This window comes from Ostrinia nubilalis, chromosome 21 (genome assembly GCF_963855985.1).
Source record: "Ostrinia nubilalis chromosome 21, ilOstNubi1.1, whole genome shotgun sequence".
NCBI classification, from domain to species: domain Eukaryota; kingdom Metazoa; phylum Arthropoda; class Insecta; order Lepidoptera; family Crambidae; genus Ostrinia; species Ostrinia nubilalis.
Genome location: NC_087108.1, coordinates 4,740,640 through 4,754,900, shown reverse-complemented (window position 1 = coordinate 4,754,900; position 14,261 = coordinate 4,740,640). Strand labels below are relative to the sequence as shown.

Sequence of the window (14,261 nt, the reverse complement as noted above, 5' to 3'; positions counted from 1 at the left end):
TCAGTTCGTTCTTTCGTTTCAGTCAAATGACGTTCACAGCTATGCAGCTGGACAAAGGCCTCCCCCAAGGATTTCCACAACGACCGGTCCTGTGCCCGCATCCAGGCACTTGCCGCGACCCTGGCATACTTATTCTGTGACCCTGGTCACTAGATCGTCGGTCCACCTAGTGGGGGGGCCTACCCACACTGTCTTCCGGCCCGTGGTCGCCATTCGAGAAGTTTTCTGCCTCAGCGGCCATCAGCTCTGCGAGCTATATGCCCCGCCCACTTACACTTTCTAGCACGCCTTGACGTCACGGGCTTCTTCTTTTGAACTAGCGCTTTTGATCAAACTTCAACAAAAAATATTGCCCAAAATAGAAAAAATTCCCATCCGAATAGGCGCTCTACAGGTTTTTTCTCATAACTGTGAACACAGCCTAACTTAATAAGGACTTATGTGGTCAAGTCACAATGTGTCACAACCGCATCTCACTGAATGAAGGTCGAGGGCTTGTTAAATAAATTAACTTAATTTAAAAAAAGATAAAATTCATTTTTAGGACTTACCAACGTCAGATTAATTTATGAGTATTGTCATAAATTCATAAAAAATATTTTTCGATCCATTTATTTACTTTAAAGTAAAAAAAAAAATACAATTTGGTTAATTGAAGTAGGTATGGGGCCATTAATTTATACGTAAGAATAGTCTTAGTTTTGACCCCTCCCCCCTAATAAGAACCCCTTCTCCCCTTGTTGAATATTATTACGTAAGAATCTAAACGAAAAAATTAATACGTACACGTTTGAAGACTAGTACACAAGCGGGGATTCCCAGGAGGCGCTGTGTAGGTGGAGCGGGTCCGTTGCCATAGAAATGGAAATCGTTTCCTATACGTATCCGAGCCAAACTCTGCTTTTACGCGGTTGCCCGCGTTTTTTCAAAGTTTATTTTAACTTTTTTTTTATCCATAACGAGGAAGCTCTTGGCCTGTATCTCACCTGATGGTAAGTGATGATCAGGCCGGAGGTGGAAGCGAGCTTCACCCGGAATCCTCAACCACGGAGGAACTGGCTATCTTACCTCTAACTGCCGGAACACAACAATGCTTATAACATTGTTTTTATGGCGACAGACTTAGGTAAGATGGTGGTAGCTAGCCAGGCGGACTAAGAACAAGCCCTACCAGCAACCAAACCGAACAGAAAAATCTGCCCCACTCGGAATCGAACCCGGGACCTCTGCGTCTGTGAAGCAGGTAGGCAGGAACTATACATAGAGACTCCCTCCCACCCCCTTGTAAGAAAAAATGAGACATAGTCGACCCCCCTACCCCTAAATCGTCTTAGTACGTAATAAATGCAAGAATTTGTGTTAGATGTTTCATAGACTTAGTACATAACAGTAATAATATGTAACAATGAAAATCTTTGTACATAAGTATACGGGTTTTAAATTACAGGTATTAAGTGAAGGTTAATAATAACTGAAACGTGTCACGTTTTTAACCGTTTTTACCCAAAGAATCCTTGTATTCTGACACTTACACTTGCTCCAAATGTGTTTTGTACGTTTTGCATATAAATGTAATGTAATTCAAGGAAGATTGTGATGTTTATCTTTGTTGTTTGTTACGTAAAAGCTTAGTGACAGATGCCGAAAATTGGTTACGGTACAGTCAGCGTCAAATAGTTCGTGACACGTCTTTATTGCAATCGGAATAAGGTTGTGTTGTCAACTTTTTGGCCAATTTGGGTGTCATCAATTATTTGACGCTGACTGTACTAGGTAGAACTATAAGACTTAGGTGCTTAGGTCAAGGTTGGTTCTGTAGAATTTACCTGCATCTCTAGCCTTCCACTGAAAAAATTTCAAAGTTCAAAAATGTACAGCGGACGCCTGATAGGTGTTCGCGTGAATAGGCTAGTTTCCTACAAAAATGTATTAGTCCGTAAATTTTAATATCAAAAAATATTGGACACGTATATTTTTAATTGTCAATCAAACACATAATTACAAAGTTATGGTGCGTTGAAGTTCCGCGCGACGTCACAAAGTGCTGCAATTTTAAGCACTAATTGACGTCACGGGCCTCTTCTTTTAAACTTTGGCGCGCTGTATCTCTTTAAATTTTCATTAGTTTGAAAAAGTGAAAAATAGGTGTCGAGTATTTTTTGATAAGTCAACTGACGGACTAATTAAAACTTGCTTTTTTTACCCAGAAAACATCCCTATTGCTTCATCGGCCTCGAATTATGCGTCTATTCTAAGCTCGCTTGCATCTTGTCGGGGGAATCCATTACATTTTCACGTGCTTTGAATAAATGAATGTTTTTTACTTCTAAAAATAGGTAAGGAGCTTACTGCTCTATCATATTTATCATTGACTCTTGTTTGTTCATTCGTTTCAGCCAAATGACGTTCACTGCTGGACAAAGGCCTTCGCCAAGGATTTCCATAACGATCGATCCTGCGCTGCCCGCATCCAGGTTCTTCCCGCGACCTTCACCAGACAGTCGGTCCACCTAGTGGGAGGCCTGCCCACACTACGTCTTCAGGCCCGTGGTTGCCACTCGAGAGCTTTTAATTCTGCCCCAACGGCCATCGTCTCTACGAGCTATGTGCCCCGCCTTTACACTCCAAGTTTCAATCATCATCATCAATTCAATCCTAACTATTTATATTCGCAATCAATATTCTGGAATTTATGGATGCACTTTGTTTGTCGATTCATAAAATTCATTTCTTTTCAGTTAGTGCTCTTAAACGTCTCTACGATTTTAAATTTTTCTTTTTAATTTAAGTAAGTTTGTACGGACACATTGATTAACAGGAATAAAATAAATTCAAATTGGCAGCATTTATTTCATACAACAGTCATAATATTACAAAAGTCAACCAAATGAAACCAATTTTTTTAACATTCGGATCATCTTCCAGACCCCAGAATGTATTAAATTTTATTGAGTTGCTTACATGTTAAAACTCTTAAAAAAATCTCATAAAACTCATTTATTTTTGCAAATAGGCTTTCAAAAAGTTTTACACGTCCCAGTATTAACCCTACCACTGCTTCGGGACAATATTAATTTATTTTACAGAAAATGGCAATAACAGAAAGCAGGTAATTACTTAACATTGGATACGAAACATATTATAAAATTTAACTCAATACTTAGGTATGCTACTTAAATTTATTTTATTTTACATTTGGTTTGTCAAACAACATTGCATAATTACTAGTTGGGGCTCAACATAGGTATTAAGATGCCAAAATAGGTCATAAGTAGATTTTTTAAGGCTGGGTTGCACCAACGTTCTTTAACTTTAACAAAAGTCAACTCTATACAAAAACACGAGTTATGGTCACGGTTAAAATTAGGTGGTACAACTCAGCCTTAACCAGGAGGTTTGCCACTCTATTTTATTATCACTTGGGTATCTACGTCGCTTCTTAGAAACATTATTCAAAAGTCACTTTATTGATTCAAATGAAAAAACAGAGTGTAGAGTCTTGAGACGGTTTATCAAGATCACCTAACCTTCAAACATTTTCACTTGTGTCCAACCCCATTAACTTTCACCCCATTTTGTTTTCTCAGCTTCGACCTGACTTGGTACCCATTAGCTGATCTGACAGAGATGGCTACTTCTAAAGGTATGTCGTCCATGACACCATCAGCTTCCAAATGCATGTTTCGGATCACATGCACCACTATGGTCTTGATCATAGCTGTAGCGAAGACTCGACCTGTGAAAAAGAGCATAAAAAATAAGTTTATTATTGTCAATGAAGGTGACTTTAGATAACAGAAATGACTGGCAAAGTGACATTTCATTTAATAGATATAAATAGAAAGACACGGGTCTTAATATTAAGTAACGCGATATTTATTAATAAGTTACTTTATTTTATCCCCAACGAGGAATCTCCTGGCCTTACTCATTAATAAATGTCGCGTTAAGACCCGTGTCTCTCTATTTAAGCCTAAATGGGACGCGAAAGTTTAAAATCTTATATTTAATAGATACATTTTATCTTCAGGTCATATTATGACACAGCTAATTTTGGCGCGGGCTCCTGGACAACTATGGATGGTCACCATTTGATTTCTTGGATTCCGTACCCAAAGGGTTAAAAGGTATGAACACATTGAACACTCCTCCCTCAAGAGGCACCACAGAGCACAACAATACGGGACTATTCCCACCTCTCGTTCCCACCTCTGCAACTCCTGTGTAGCCAGGATCTACAGCTTGACCGCCATAAAAACCCAACCAATGAAGGTCAAGTTTGTCCCGGGGGAAAGTTAAATTGTCATTACACCCGCAACGAAATTAATCAGAAGAACATAATAGGAGCTCGAAATTAAGGTTCGACTTCCCTCCATTGCAAAGATGATGCACCACGGACAACAAATATCAATTTTAAGGGGGCCAGAGCACAACAATCCGCTTATTTCAGGATTTTCAAGGGGGGCCTTAGGTTAAGTGTTACTTATGTAAGTAATAACAAAAGATCCATTATTCATTACCAAGGCAGTCCATAGGCCCCAAGCTGAAGGGTATAAACGCATTGGGGTCCCTCTTTTTCACGTTCTCTGGTAGGAATCTCTCGGGCTTAGCTTTCAGTGGTTCTTCCCAGTGCTTCGGGTCACGGTGCAGCGAGTGAATAGGGATTATGAGGGACGTGCCAACCGGGAGCGTGATTTTACCTGAAAAATTAGTAAAAATGATGTATCTCGAGTGGTGACCACGGGCGGGAAGACGCAGTGTGGGCAGGCAACCCACTAAGCGGACCGGCGATCTGGTGAAGGTTGCGGGAATAATCTGGATGCGGTTAGCGCAGGACTGGTCGTTGTGAAAATCCTTGGGGGAGGCCTTTGTCCAGCAGCGGAGGTCATTTGGCTAAAATGAACATACGAACGATCTTGTTTTAATTCGAATCAACTGTTGTTTGGATTTAATACCTAAATCGTGACCGGGACTGTTCCCGTGTCGTGACGAAGTCGGGTCTCATCCTTTCTTTCCCAATATGCTAAAAAGCTACACTTACCGTCATTTATTGTAATCTCTTCCTGTACAGTCCTCTGAATGAATGCTGCTATGGAGAAGTACCGCAGGGTCTCTTTATACACCATGTCCAAGTATAGCAACTCCTTTAAGTGACCCTCTGTGACAGCTGACATGCCCACCACAGTTTGAATTTCATCGTACACCTTTTTCTGGAAAGTTGAGTATCAATTTAGTTTGCCATTTGCATCTGGTATTCTCTCAGGACATATAGTAGGTCATCATGACGTCCTCTGTTGAACATTGGTCTTCTTTCCTTCCAATTTGGTAAATCACTGAGTCTCAGTCACTTTACTGGACTGCTTTAAAGATCCTTACCTGCCAGTCTGGCAAATGGGCGAGCATCATCAGCACGCCAGAGGCTATCTTGGCAGCCGCCTCTTGACTCTGCAATGCACACAGCGTAATTATTATTCACTTTGTCGGCAGTTATTGTGAAAAACATCCTTTATCCTGTTCCATAATCCATATTTTAAACAAATGAATGTTAACCACCGATACGAAAAAAAACGGATAAACTCACAGTAGTGAAAAGAGTGAACATTTCGTACTTGATCTCTCGATCACTCAATTCCCCTGACTCTATAAGCCGGTCTACCACACTCTTCAGGTCTTCCTCCACTGCTCCTTCGACTTTCAAGGCTGTTCGCCTCTTCTCCAAAATGTAACCAGTTAATCTGTCAATCAAGTTAGAGTAGTAGTCTTCCAACTTCTTGTGCCCTGTCAGCCAGTATATGAAAGGAATCTGGAGCCACCAATGTATCATCTTCTTGAAGATCATGTTGTACATACTGAAAAGAACAATGAAACACTTTTTTATGTTACACACCTTCTTTTCTGATGCTTTATGTCCATTTTGCTGATTAAATACGGTATTAGTGGCAAGTTATTAAATTACCCCTGTGTCTTTAACACTATTTCGTTCAATTGTGGTATCTGCATCGATTCTTCCTTGGAGAGACCCATCAGAGTTTCTGAAAACATTCATTTTAAATAAATTCCTTTCTAACTTATCTGACCTGATTATCGTTAGTTGATAGCACTTACGGCAAACACACTGCGTGGTACAGTTCAGGACATCGTAAAATATATCGTAAGTGTCTGGTCCTTTGGTCCTAAGTCCCCTGATCAAGAGCTCTGCTTCCTTGTTGAAGATTCTGGAGAACTGCTGCACTGACTTCTTGTTGTACGATGGCGTGACCACCTTGCGGTGAGGCCGCCAGGTAGGGCCTAGAAAATTGGTTAGCATTAACTGGTCCTACTGTGATCCTCAGTCAGAATATTTTAAAACATACTGACATTTTCATCTTTGAGATCATTAATCTACATTAAAATGAAGATTTTGTTCAAGAAGCATTGAACTATATGTATTATACTTTTTTGTAGTACGAAAGTAAACCCTAACACAAAAAAGTGTAAAGTAAGGCAATAGCTGAAATGACTTGGGAAACTTCTCTCCTAGACAAACCTACTTTGTTTGTACTTAGTGAATTTCTGGAGCCAAGTCTCCAATCAATACCTACTATGTATCTACAGATTTGTTAGTCTATAGTCAACGCTTAAATGAACTTTGATCTACCTATGAGTACCTACTACAGAACAGATTACGACGTAAGTACTACGAGTAAGATATACGAGTTACGACTACATGATTGCCAATCTCTATTATACAATGAGGTTAACGAACTCTATTATTTACTTCTAAAGTTAGATGCCTACTTAAATCTATTAAATTCTTTTATTTTATTTCTATGGTATAAATTACCTCCAGATAAAATCCCAGGTCCTATAAATGGTTTCAGTGTTTCGTATAGCGGTCCTTTCTGGTTTATTTTATTACTGCTTAATAGTAACTGAAAAAAAAGTGAAGCACATCAGACTGTTCATTTTCAACTACAGATATCAAAATGAAACCTACTCGTAAATGTGTTGTCGTCCGTACTTTGTCTAGGGGAGACTGATGGGTCTCGTTGTCAGTTACTTCTGCCCCCGATAGTTGAAAAGGCGCACCTAACATTTTTTTCGGATATGACTTAAGCTCAAGGACAGCTAATTAAAATTATTTGAAACATTTTATCTCCATAAAAAGTCCCTTTTAACTCAGGGACATAATTACTATCTTTGTTAACTGCCAAAATTCCTTTCCTCTTAAAAAGGAGCTTTCTAACGTAGTGGGCGGGGAACGGAGAAAAGTTCTCGAGTGGCGACCACGAGCTGGAAGACGTAGTGTGGGCAGGCCTCTATCGTGGACCGACGACAGGAAAATACCTGGATGCGGGCAGCGCAGGACCAGTCGTTATGGAAATCCTTGAGGGAGGCCTTTCATTTGGCTGAAACGAACGAACAACCGAAAAACTTACTCGAATGTCGGCTGCATTCTTAACTGCTATAGTGAGTTCTGGGCCCAGCCAGAGTCTGATGTACTCGCCGTATACATCAAACAAGTTGGTTATCTTCTGCAGTTGTTCTGAAACATGGAGAATAGAAGAATTACGACGAAGATCATCTTATTATCAGATGAGGTCAGCACCCAGCAGGCCCCTACCTAGGCACGTACCTAGAGTGGCCAGGGGAAAGAGGAGCCTGCAATCGAGGGGGTCCCAACTGCTCAGAAAAACTGTAAGTATTTAAATACAATTTGAATTTAAATACAGTACTATTTACAAACAGGTAGGTACAGAATAAAAAACACGATCGCTATTCGTAGGTTACAACCAGGTTTTCAGTGAGGGATTCAAAATTAAAAGATTCTAGGACGAAAAACTGTGAAAAACCACAGCTACTTATTATGCTTAGTTTTATAGTGACAATTAGTAGGTATTCTTGTAGATATTAATTTATTAATAACGTAATTTATGAGTAATAACAAGAAATAAATCAAATTCTAGTTCAACAAAATCTATTCCGTGATTCAAGTTAAGGCCGGGTAGCAGAGAAAATGGCGAAAATGAGGTTTTCATTTATCATTTTTGAGGTACTAAACAGTAAAATTAAAGGCTAAGATTTTTATTGGGCATAGTTGAGGATATTTTCTAGGGCCACAGTAACCACAGTTGTTTCTTTATAATAACAGGACCTACCGGTTCCTATACATAGGTACAGTTATGTTGTTGCGTCAATACATTTTAACTGTCATAAATTTATTTATTTATTTACACTTTTGCACATACAATTGTACAGTGGCGGACTTAATGCCAGGTGGCATTATCTGCCAGTCAACCACAGGTCGAGTAGAGAGACTAAGGCGGTGCAATAAATATGACGTTTAATTAATATACTTACATAGCATTAGATAAAATAAATAACATAAGAATACATATTAATATAATAGACATACACCTAGCTAGATACATAAACATAATAATAATATTGGCGTACACAAAACACATGTCAGAGATAAGAAAAAAGTTTTAGCCTTTAAAATAATTGCGCAGAGCCTTTTTAAATGTAAATTTGGAGGTTGCTTTTCGCAAATTCGCCGGAAGGCCGTTCCAGAGCCGTACTGCTGAGACTGAGAAGGAGTCAGACATGAAGCCGGAGGTGTGGTGAGGGGTGACAAGCTGAAGAGTCTGACTAGAGCGAAGATTTCTGTTGTGAGTAGAATGAAGGTACTGGAACCTCTCTTTTAGATAAGGTGGAGAGTCAGGATTGAAGAGAATCGAGTGAAGCATACAGAGAGAACGAATGTTTCTACGCTGTCTAATGGGAAGCCATCCAAGCTGTGAGCGAAAAGACGAGACGTGGTCAAAGTTCAGGAGGCGGTCCAACTTGTTCAGGAGTTCCTGTGAGATGTCCGTACAACATATGTCACCATAATCAATGATAGGCAGGATCAGGGACCGCACAAGCAAGGTCTTTGTGCTGGAGGGTAGAAAGTTTTTGAAGCGGTACAGTGCCCGCAGTGTACCAATCACCTTTCTGCTGGTTTCCTTGACATGCTGAGACCAACTCAGAGTGCTATGTGCATGCAATTTATCTTCCGTTAGTGTTGAAAAGAAAATGTCGCGGGCGTATAAGCGTATCGCTTATAGGTACGCCCTTATAGCTTGAAGCCCGCGATGTGGTCGAGTCATGCATTACGTTCTCTATCTGTTCATAAAAAAAGAAATATCTCGCTGTGCATAATCAAACAAAAGCTTTCGGAGCTTTGGCCATATTACTCGTACTTACACGATACTTTCAGGTGTAGGTACTTGAGTAAAGTTACCATTACCACCCACGTGTTAATTCCCTGCCGTAGCCAGTGCTCCAGCATTTGGTTATCCATACAACCACAAGGCCCCCAATGGCATAATGGAAATGTTAGCAATGTGTCAAGGAACAGAACTAAGCCCTCGACGTGTTTCAAAAAACGTAATTCGCATTCGCATGCACACCATTGCCATAACGAAGTCAACAACGAACGTCAAAAGTTAGGATTCGTGTCTTTTTATCATTTACTAGTGACCGCCCGCGACTTCCTACGCGTGGATCCCGTTTTACCCCTTAGGGTTTGAATTTTGCAAAATACTGTCTTATTGAGCGAGCACAGACCTACATTCTAAAAGGAACCCCCATGCAAAATTTGAGACTCCTAGCAATACTGTGCTTGTAATTTATGAGATTTCGTGATGGTCAGTGAGTCAGTGACCTTTCGCGTTTATAGATATTAACTACCTGTGGTGTTAGTAAGGAACATGAGAGCGTTGCCCAGCACAGGCAGCGCTGGTGGGCCTGGGACCGACGCAGCCAGACGCAGCATCCTCCGATACCGCCACCGCCAGAGTAGCCAGTAGGCCAGCGCTGGGATGGACACCGCTAACGCCGCTGTGCTTAGAGCAATCATTCTGGATTGCTGAAAGAAGATACACACATAATTATAATTAACCCCATGAGACCTGGCGTCCTTTTTTGGAACAAATTGCAACATTAATTTGAACAATTGAACAAAAAATTTCAAGGCGCAGTAGTGACACTACTGAAAAAATTAAATTTTTGAAACACGACCTTTCATCGTTCCAGAAATGGAACAAAATATTTTTTCGCCTATAATTTAAAATAATTTAGTCTAATCTATTTACTTTCTGTGTATAATGTAACACATTGTCTTTCCTTGTTCCACTCTATGTATTTCTTGAAGTCACAAAACATTCTTAGAGCCAAAATGCAGAACTAAACTTATGAAATACACAAAAATGCGCTTATCTACATGGACCATTATTTCTGTACATTTACAAAAACTTTCCATGTAAAGACACCAAAAAAAAACAGGATAGAGTAATCAATCGTGCACTGAAATCAAGGTCAGGGTAATCAAATTCTTACCACGAGAACTCCGAAAAACCCCCGACGAGTCGCATTACCGGTCACCTCGGCACGCAGGGCAGGAGTCAGGACTAATATGCTAATACAAATCAATGTAATACAAATAATCTAGTAATCGATGACATAATTGAAAGCGGTCGCAGAAGGAGGCATTCAGCATTGGGGCTTTTTTGCAACTTCTTCTTTGTTGTGAAATCTGGAGGGCGGATAGTGGATACGTCGCGTCGTGGTAATAAATTTTTGACAATTTACGATTTTTAGGGTTCCGTAGCCAAATGGCAAAAAACGGAACCCTTATAGATTCGTCATGTCTGTCTGCCCGTCCGTCTGTCCGTCCGTATGTCACAGCCATTTTTTTCCGAAACTATAGGAGCTATACTGTTGAAACTTGGTAAGTAGATGTATTCAGTGAACCGCATTAAGATTTTGATGCAAAAATAAAAAAATAATAATGAATATTGGGGGCTCCCCATACTTAGAACTGAAACTCAAAAATTTTTTTTTCATCAAACACATACGTGTGGGGTACCTATCTATGGATAGGTCTTCAAAAATGATATCGAGGTTTCTAAAATACTTTTTTTCTAAAACGAATAGTTTGCGTGACAGACGCTTCCAAAGTGGAAAAAAGTTGGTCCCCCCCCCCCCCCCTCTAACTTCTAAAATAAGAAAATGAAAAATCTAAAAAAACATATGATGTAGGTACATTACTATAAAAACTACCAACGAAAATTGTTTTGAACGAGATCTAGTAAGTAGTTTTTTTAATACCTCGTAAATCGTAAACCGCTTATTACCGCGTAATCTTTCATAACTACTAATAACTTAAATAAAAAATAATAATTTTAATTTCATAAATCAATGGTACGGAACACTTGGCCGGTTTTTTAAAATTAGGGCTGATTTTTCAATCGTCGGATAATTTTTATCTGAAGAATAAACTTGTCATTTTGTCATATTTTCCATACTGAAGCTGTCAATGTACCAAACTTATTCTTCAGTTAAAAGTTATCCAACGATTGAAAAATCGGCCCTTACTTAAGTAACTATTATTAACTATCTCTGTGATACAACTAGAACCATTAGATTAGAAAACATTATTTGATACTAAAATATTAAGATACTTATTTGGGTACTTTTCGACCACGGACACGTGAAATTCTTGGCCAGTGGAACGACCCTTAAGCGATTTTGATACCTCAATCGAAAGCTAGCTTTTTTTTATCGTCAGGAAAATACATTGATTTGTATACCCACCAGTCGCGGGGGCAGTTAGTGGATTATGTGGGGTTCTCCCTGCCAGAAGGGCAGGGCCTACCCACTAAAAACCAGACGTTGCCCTCGGTAGCCATATGAGTCGGGAACGTGGAACATCACTATCGGCGTTTTGCCTCAAGCATTCGTCCGCGTTCCCTGCTCGGCATTTGACTCGCTTAGTGCGCTTAGCCCCAAACCAAGGAAGGCGTTATTACGCCTTCAACCTCCTGCGAGCGGCACGCAGGACACGTGCTGCGCCGTCGCGACCTCTTTAGACGCCACCAGACACCCCCGTATTTGACGGCCGAGGCCTAAATCGAATACTAGCTAGTTAGACTGCTGTATTATGTAACTAGCGCAGGCGGCTGCCCGCGACTTCGTACGCGTGGATCCCGTTTTACCCCCTTAGGGGTGGAATATTGTAAAATCCTTTATTAGCGGATGCCTACGTCATAACATCTACCTGCATGCCAAATTTCAGCCCGATCCGTCCAGTGGTTTGGGCTGTGCGTTAATAGATCACTATGTCAGTCAGTCAGTCAGTCAGTCACCTTAGAGTTTAGTAGGTCTCTGCACTAAGCGTGTGTCTGATTAGCCTAAGAATCTTTGGTAGAGCGGTTAATGTAAGCCTAGATGCCTGAAAATTTGAAAGTTTGGTTCAACAACGATCGACAGTCAATATTGATGTAGCTACCCGGATAAAGTTTTCCTTCTAATTGATTGGTTCCAAAGATGGATTAGTATAAATGACACCTAGTTTGTTGGTAATTAACGAACCTCGACGTGGCATTCAATTGAAATTGCATTCAAGGCACTTCCGACGCATTTACCTGATCTAGATAGGGGTTTTCCTCACGAAGGTACCACGTAAGTTAATTATCTCAGTCACCACGTCATAATCATTTAATAGATTACTATAATTACATAGGTATTGGCATTTATGGCATTACGTACAGTTTAATTCCATTAGTTTTCTATCTTGTTTAATAAATTGAAAATGAAAAAAAAAACAAAACAAATAAAGAAAATTTTAAAAATTCAAACACTAAATCTTAATCACATTAAAAAATCAAGTGTCGTTTGATTACAACCCACTCGATTGGAAATAGAAGTAACCAATATCCTTTCAACTCCTTGAGTAAGGAAATGTGCTGATTTTGAGAAGCTTTCAGGTCCCAGAGTACTTAAAGTGCTGAATTTCAGCAGGTGCATAACAGGGATTGCATTCAAACAGGTGTGTTTCTATTCTAGTCCAATAAAACTAGCTTTCCTACATCCACTACTGTAAAGACTTAATTAAGTAATTAGTCAAAATAATTACCTTTCAAGTCAAGTATACGACTCCTTTTAAATCCCTCGTCACTATTTTCACGATGTCACCTTTAGTGTACACAAGGATTGGATTGAATGAAATAATTGCAACTGCTTGATTAACTGTGTGCTATTATGTTAATGTCGGACGATTATGTAAAGTAACTTTGCGACACATGTAATCCAAAAGGCGGCAGGGCTTATTGTGCTGGGCTTGACCAGCAACCAGCAAGTAATGCGAAGGCTGGTAGCCTTCTAACCTTGGTAGTAGGAGGGCTCAGTAGGCCCGCTTAGGATATACCGCAATGATCTGAGGGATATACGTATACCTAATTAATCCTTGACACTTGGTAGAAGACACTTCTTGAGTGGCGACCACGAGCCGGAAGACGTAGCGTGGGCAGGCCTCCACTAGGTGGACCGACGATCTGGTGAGGGTCGCGGGAGGTGCCTGGATGCGAGCGGCGCAGGACCGGTCTTTGTGGAAATCCTTGGGGGAGGCCTTTGTCTAGCAGTGGATGTCTTTCGGCTGAAATGAACGAACGAACGACGAACTTGGTAGAAGCCTGAAAAAGTTACTACTATTTTTTTCTCGTACAAGGTTGCTGCAACCAACATATTTTTTCAGGAAATTGTGCACATCCAATAAGATAATTATAGTTTTTTTATTCTTCACATTCTTCTCCGATAAAGATTGCGTCCGAAGCCATCGAACATTCATGTCAGCTAAGGGACAGCAGTAAAAATAAAGGAAATGAACTCTGAATGAAGTGAATTTGAAAAACGCTGATCGCTGATCAATCAGTTTGCATCGGTGATAGTAGAAGAGGAGAAGTACCCTCCTAGGTGAGGAAAGGACTAGATGACGAGGGAACCATGATGCTACTAAAGCTTCGGCCAAAACCAACGTGTGCAGCTTGCGTCGGCGATGGCGATTACTGCGCGTTCATAGTTCGCCGCGACCACTGACAGGACGCGTTGATGTGAAGTTATCGCTACAAATTCATATTCTACTACCGAAGCAAGCTGCACGCGTTAGTTTGGCCAAAGCTTTAGAGCGTGTGGGGACTGATCAAGTTTGCGAAGGGAGTCGCATAGTTTCAGCGTTATTAGGGTTTGAAAGTGAATAGCGTCCAGAGTCTCAAATGACCTGCCGTCTCGTGCCCATGAACAATGCTTAGGTCGTAACATAAACGTCATTCGCTGCTATTATGTTGAATGTATTTAAACCATTTTAAACACATTCATACATTTAAAAGTTACTGGCGCTACTGTTTACATTTAGATTGTGTTCATCCTTTAATGTGTTTGTTTTTGTTATGTATTCATAC

The 14,261-nt window shown here is 40.2% G+C and overlaps 1 protein-coding gene across 1 annotated transcript; it reads right to left on the bottom strand.

Moving 5' to 3' along the window:
- Positions 1-2,826: 2,826 nt before the first annotated feature.
- Positions 2,827-9,888, bottom strand: LOC135081983 (cytochrome P450 4g15-like). The gene is made up of 10 exons (XM_063976736.1): positions 9,715-9,888; positions 7,419-7,525; positions 6,824-6,911; positions 6,106-6,288; positions 5,957-6,032; positions 5,582-5,849; positions 5,377-5,445; positions 5,042-5,210; positions 4,521-4,700; positions 2,827-3,736 (listed from the first exon to the last, which is right to left on the bottom strand). Exons 1-10 carry the CDS (start codon positions 9,881-9,883, stop codon positions 3,540-3,542), a joined length of 1,506 nt encoding a protein of 501 aa, XP_063832806.1. The 5' UTR covers positions 9,884-9,888; the 3' UTR covers positions 2,827-3,539.
- Between the last annotated feature and the right edge of the window lie 4,373 nt (positions 9,889-14,261).